The sequence below is a fragment of the Leptonychotes weddellii genome, chromosome X (genome assembly GCF_054177405.1).
Source record: "Leptonychotes weddellii isolate Sample4059 chromosome X, ASM5417740v2, whole genome shotgun sequence".
Classification (NCBI taxonomy): Eukaryota; Metazoa; Chordata; class Mammalia; order Carnivora; family Phocidae; genus Leptonychotes; species Leptonychotes weddellii.
The window spans coordinates 67,804,547-67,811,417 of record NC_138385.1 but is presented as its reverse complement, the minus strand read 5'-3'; the positions used below and the strand labels follow the sequence as shown (position 1 = coordinate 67,811,417).

Sequence of the window (6,871 nt, the reverse complement as noted above, 5' to 3'; positions counted from 1 at the left end):
CTATGGTAAGCTCATGGTTGTCTCTCTCATCCACCAGACGGAAATGATAGGGGCCTAGGCACTGCATTTTGTTCATTGCTCTATCCTAGCATGGAGAGCAGTGCTGGACACCCAGTAGGGATAAAAAAGGGGTAAAGCTGGAGAGAAAATAAGGTATGAGGTGGGGTAGGATGAGGTTCCGTCTAGGGTGATTCCCCTCTTAACAGCTTGGATGGATGAGGACAGGAACATGTCTATGAGGACAGAGAGGAAACAGTGGATATTGTTTGACGAAGCCATTAAAAGGGGATGGAGCATTTAGCATCCTGTAGACTTATGGCTTACTACTCCTTTTTTACCCCATCACTGGACTGCTCTGACTCTCACTTTAAGTGGCTCAAAAAAAATGGCACCTGAGAGAATGCACATGGAGGTGTCTTAATCCTACAGCTGAATACAATTATGACCATTGATTCTGTTTATCAATGTCCTGATCTAATAAGAGCAATAACCACAGCAAATTCTTGGTGCATTATCAGTCACTGTGCCAGAAGACTTTATGTATGACTTCATTTAGTCCTCACAGTGAGGGATAGTGTGGGTTTTACAGATTTTATGCCTACAGTAGTAGGTAGAAGAGTTGGCATTTCAGCCCAGACCCACAAGCCAGGTCCTTGCACTTTCTTTGAAATAAGAGATGCCTAAAGGATGGCACACAGACCACTCACTATCAGTGTCCATGATGACTTTAATGGTGCATGGACAAACCTTTACTATGTAGTTTTTAAATGATATTTTTTGTGCAACAGGAAAAAAGCTAATGCAGAAGGGGAAAAAAACACTGACATCACACAACCTGTGCCAAAACCCCCAAAGACTCTTAAACCCCTTTGTCCTTCCCCAGCATTCCTCATTGGTTCTGAGCTGCTTATTGCTTCTCTTTCTCTCCAAATCTCCATCCTCAGATATCTGGGAGATCATTCCCTTTCCCAACCGCTTGTCCATCCTCAGGTTCTAGCACTGTCTCCCATCCCTTTTCACCACACAACTGTCCCCTACCTGCATTCTCACACGTGGAAAGCAGCCTAGGACCCATAAATGGTATGCAGGTTAACAATGCTCTCTGAAACTCTTGAATGTGAGTTTTTAATAAAATGAATTCATGAATGATTTGCACATGGCACAGAGAAGAAACATCAATATTCACTCAGAAAGAAAAGTCACTCAGAAACAGAGAAATTATACGTACACACATTTATTGGTACAGAAACACTGACATGGTAGAAGCATGAAGTCTTGAGCCATTTGTTTTTTCTTTCCCTCTGGATCCCATCCATGCAGTAGACCATGGAATGTCACATAGGTGTAACTCTAGGTGTAATTTGGTCTTTTCTGACCACCAGGATGACTGAATCTCCTACGGGCATATGTGCATGTTCATGTTCTCTCCCCCTCTCTCTCCCTTTTCTACCTCAACTCAGCCTCTAGGCAGTAAAGGGATAGGCCAAACTATTCCAAATAATAAAGGAGGAAGCTTGAGGAGTAGAGGGTCATGTTAGGGAAACCAAGTCTTAAATTTCCTTCCTCTAGGCTGGGGTGGGGGGGATGATGGAAAATGAGAGGTAAGGATTGAAGGATGATAGCTTTTCTGTGTGATGGCTGTCATGTTATTTGCAATACATGGAAACACATACCTATTTAGTTCATTTTTAAGTTGTTGATAGATATGTCAAGTTAATTCAATGTATATTGTATGCACATCTAATGAAATATATGTACCGAAGAGAGACAGCAAGAAAAAGAGATGGAAAGAGTTCCAGGCCCTTTTATCCAAGGAAGAGAACACTGAGAGTATTTATTCATACTTTTCTCCTTCAAAATATTACTAATATAATGAAAAGCTGGGAAAAAAGGCAACTATCCATGAGAAGAGGTTGGTTAATAAGTTATGGAAGATCCACATTTTTTAATTCTATGAAGCTATTAAATGATGGTCTTTATACATATCATTTGATAGGAAAAGACACCTATTGTTTGATAAAAATCTCAGGTATAAAGAAATTACATATAAATTGATGCTGATTTATAATGTACAACATAGAAATACATAGTTTTCTACTTAGTATTTATTTCTGGAACACCTTTTATCTGAATACTTAACACATGTTCAAGATAGGAATTTCAAAACATCAAAGAAGGCGTACATACAGTGCACAGACATCTTTCTCATTCTTCTGTCTCCCCATCACCCTACCCACAGGCAGTTTCTAAAACAAAACCAAGCAAAATGGAAGCATCATTTGAAAACGTAAGTGCAGTGAGGTATGTCACACTAATGAGCCTTAAACATATTATATAAAAACACATTAAATAAGCAATGTGGCTGAAATCAATGCATATCTCTAAGTAGCGAAAACGTGAGTGCTTACCTGAAACACACACACGCACACAGATAATCAGTAGGAAACGTCCTAATAAATGTTCACAGAAGTGTTTGGATATAGTGAGTGGTCCTACATACCAGGTGCGGCCGTTAAAAACAATCTTGTTCACAATAGCACCATAACGGTACAGTACGTATGAATGATCTGAAAATGACCTATGAGAACTCTATGAAGAATAAAGAATACAAGGGAGTGTTACACAAGGCGACTTGAAAAAGTAGAGACGCTACTTGTTTATTGGATTGGAAGATTAGGGCTGTGGACAGACAAACGTGTGCTCAGTTTTTTGATCATAAGCAAGTCCAAGTCCGTCGCAAAACACTGAAAGGGAAGGGGTGGAGGGCTGGAGAGACAGCACGGGTTCACCAGCCCAGAAACCGACCTCTTTCATACAGCAATCCCTTCACAAGCACTGAGGTGGCTCCTCGGGGGGAGGGGGGGGTAGAGGGGGGAACCGGGCATGTTTCAGCCGTGTTGCGGCCCCAGTCACCGCTCCTCTTCGGGAGGAGAGGCAGGGGCTCACTCGGGGGACGCGTTCTGGATGGCCTTGGGCTCCTTCACGGCCTCCTCCCCCCAGTCGCCCCCGTCGACCTCCTCGATGACCACACTGCGCACCGTGCCGGCGTCCAGGCAGTGCGGGGCGACGCCATACACGCCGGGGTCAGAGACAGAGGCGTGGAAACTCTGCACCCCGCACCTGCTGCAGAAGCTGTGCAGCGCCGGGTGCGCGTGGGATCGATAGGTGACGATGCTCTCGGCGCCCAGCAGGAGAGTGAAGCGCGAGGCCGGGACCAGGAAGTGTCGGTGCTGCTTCTTCCTGCACAGCCTGCAGCTGCAATCCACCACGCGCAGGTCTGCGGGGGCCCAGACGGCGAAGCGGACCGCGCCGCAGTGGCAGCCTCCGGTGTGATACACCAGGCCTGGGTACTCGAAGGTGTCCAGCAGGAACTTGGCGGCGCCCTCGCAGCTGAGGCCCCGCCGCTTCCTGAACGTCTCCCAGCGCTCCCGCTGCGCGCCCAGGTCCATCTCGCCGGGGGACACGGCGGGCGCCGGCGGCTTCGGGGATCGCAGCGGCCCTTTGGAGCCTGCCTCCCGGGCCCGCCGCCACCAGCGCTTCCGGCGCAACCTTGCGGGATCCCGCCTGGCCGCCGCGGGCTTCCTTCCCGCCGCGTGGCTCCCCACGCGGACTTGGAAAGGGGGGCGCCGCGCGCCCATCACCGCGATGGCTGCGCAGGCGGCGGCGGGATCCCCGGGCCGCTTCCGCCCCCGCGGCTGGGTGCCGGCGCCGTACCTCACCCTGCCCATGGCGCCTGCAGCCTTCCCAGCGCGTGCCCACCGCCCCTGGTTTCTTAGTAAGTTGCTGAGCAGCCTCATTGCGTCAGCCCGATTGGCCACTTGTTGAATGTGATGTAGAGACCCCTTGACCCTATCAAAACAGCCTTTACTGGCCTGAAATTCTGGCTAAGCCTATCAGCTGTCCCTTCTAAATATTTTCTATTGTTCATTCAAATTAGAAGCGTACCCTTAGAATATTGAAACACTGAAAATGCTGCAGACCTTTTATCTAGCTTGCGTGCAGCAGCAGATGGAACAGTTTAAAATAAGCAGTGTTCATCTAGTGTAGAAGAGACAAACTGAAACATACACAAAATGTGTAGTGTGTAATTGTACTATAGTCGGGCTAATAAAAATGACGACCCACAATACTATGTTACAACACACCAGTGGACCCAAAGAGAGAAACTGGGTGTTAAATTAAATACAGGACAAGAAGGTTACTTGTGTAAATTTGTCTTCAAGGAATAAGAGGGAAAAGAAGAAACAATGCATTAATTTGTCCATCTATACTGAGAAAAATTAACAGCTATGAGAATTATAAATATGAAGCTGAAATTTTGTTCTTTGGAAACTGATGTGATCATTGTGCATGGCCAGAGGAGAGACCCCACAAAATGAGCATGGATCCTCCTTCTTGCAGTATAATCAGTACCTGGGAAAACAGGAATCTTCCAAAATGTGCTTTCTGAATTAAGTAGTGACATCTACACACACTGGGTGCAAGCAGAGATCCATGCACAGATTTAATAATTCTTAACATTTTGTCATATATATGCATGTGTATGTGTATATACTTTTTGAAAAATATATATTTTTTTAAGATTTTATTTATTTGCGAGAGAGAGAATGAGAGACAGAGAACATGAGAGGGAGGAGGGTCAGAGGGAGAAGCCGACTCCCCACTGAGCAGGGAGCCTGATGTGGGACTCGATCCCGGGACTCCAGGATCATGACCTGAGCCGAAGGCAGTTGCTTAACCAACTGAGCCACCCAGGCGCCCTGAAAAATATTTTTAAGCAAGATACATCAATGCCACTTAATCTCTCAATATTTCAGCACTCATGTCCTAGGAAGAGAGACTGTGACAATAAATAAAGGAAAATCTCACTAAAGTGGACTGGGGATGCTAGAAGGGGAGGCTGGTGGGGAAACTACAGGAAGAATTGTCAATTACAGACCCCTAACAGAAGAATCTCAATAGGAAAGAATGATCAATTATAGGCCTGTCTTAACAGGGAAAGATGTATATTGCATCTACTACAAGAAATCCACTACCCCTGCAACTCGGCCAATGAGAAATGGTCATCACCCTGAACTCTTTCTTTTCTCCAATGGACTTTTGTTCAAAACAACATCTCCCAAATTCCTCCTTCTTCCCCATAAAATTATGTTCCTCTCCTTTGTTTGTTGGACTTGCCTATGGTTTTGCCATAGCATGCTTGTCCTGGATTGCAATTCTCTGCCATTTCCACATAAACCCATTTTTGCTGGTAAAATTACTGGCAGCTTTATTTTTAAGGCTAACAAGACCTAATTTCTTGTATAGCCACAGTATCATTATCACATCTACAAATCAATATAATTTTCCAATTTCATCTAACTCCCAGTATGTATTTAAATATCCTAAATTGTTTCCTAAATGTGTTTTATAAAAAGATTTTCCCCCTCAACAGGATCTAATGAAAATTCACACATTAACTTTGGTTATTTCTTTTTAGTTTCTGTGATCTATGCCATAGCAACTTCTTACTAGACACATCTCTGGAGGCAAGGGAAACAAAAGCAAAAATGAACTATTGGGACTTCATCAAGTAAAAAGCTTCTGCACAGTGCAGGAAACAATTAACAAAAATTAAAGTCAACCTTCAGAATGGGAGAAGATATTTGCAAATGACATATCCCATAAAGGTTTAGTATCCAAAATACATAAGGAACTTATCAAAATCAACACCCAAAAAACAAGTAATCCAGTTAAGAAATGGGCAGAAGAGGGCGCCTGGGTGGCTCAGTTGGTTAAGCAACTGCCTTCGGCTCAGGTCATGATCCTGGAGTCCCAGGATCGAGTCCCACATCGGGCTCCCGGCTCAGCGGGGAGCCTGCTTCTCCCTCTGACCTTCCCCCCTCTCATGTGCTCTCTCTCTCTCAAATAAATAAAATCTTTAAAAAAAAAAAAAAAGAGAAATGGGCAGAAGATGGGGCACCTGGGTGGCTCAGTCCGTTAAGCATCCGACTCTTGATTTTGGCTGAGGTCATGATCTCAGGATCTTGGGATCGAGCTCTGCAGGGGGTTGGCTTGTTTCCCTCCCCCCTCTGCCTCTCCCCCTGCTCATGCTCTCTCTCTCTATCTCTCTCAAAGAAATAAATAAATCTTTTAAAAAAGGAAATGGATAGAAGATATGAATAGACATTTTCCCAAAGAAAATGTACAGATGGCTAAGAGACGCATGAAAGATGCTCAACATCACTCATCATCAGGAAAATACAAATCAAAACCATGATAAGATACCACCTCACACCTGTCAGAATGGCTAAAATTAACAACACAGGAAACAACAGATGTTGGCAAGGATGTGGAAAAAGGGGAACTGTTGGTGGGAATGCAAGCTGGTGCAGCCATTCTGGAAAACAGTGTGGAGATTCCTCCAAAAGTTAAAAATAGAACTACCCTATGACCCAGCAATTGCACTACTAGGTATTTACCCAAAGGATAAAAAAAAATACCCATTTGAAGGGATACATGCACCCCCAATATTTATAGCAGCATTATCAACAATAGCCAAATTATGGAAAGAGCCCAACTGTCCAACAATTGATGAATGGATAAAGAAGATTTGGTATATATATACAACGGAATATTACTCAACCATAAAAAAGAATGAAATCTTACCGTTTGCAACAATGTGGAGGGAGCTAGAGAGTATTATGCTAAGCAAAATAAGTCTGTCGGAGAAAGACAAATACCATATGATTTGACTCATATGTGGAATTTAAGAAACAAAGCAGATAAACATAGGGGGAAGAGAAAGAAAGGCAAACCAGAAAACAGACTCTTAACTATAGAAAGCAAACTGAAGGCTACTAGAGGGGAGGTGGGGGGGGTGGTTAAAGGG

General features: G+C 44.4%; 1 protein-coding gene across 1 annotated transcript; it reads right to left on the bottom strand.

Moving 5' to 3' along the window:
• Window positions 1-1,218: 1,218 nt before the first annotated feature.
• On the bottom strand, window positions 1,219-3,728 carry CENPVL3 (centromere protein V like 3). Its single transcript, XM_031022808.2, has one exon. It carries the CDS (start codon window positions 3,726-3,728, stop codon window positions 2,943-2,945), a length of 786 nt encoding a protein of 261 aa, XP_030878668.1. The 3' UTR covers window positions 1,219-2,942.
• Window positions 3,729-6,871: the final 3,143 nt, after the last annotated feature.

Coding starts and splice junctions, on each gene's coding strand:
- CENPVL3 (XM_031022808.2), bottom strand. CDS start 3,728: ATGGGCAGGGTGAGGTACGGCGCCGGCACCCAGCCGCGGGGGCGGAAG.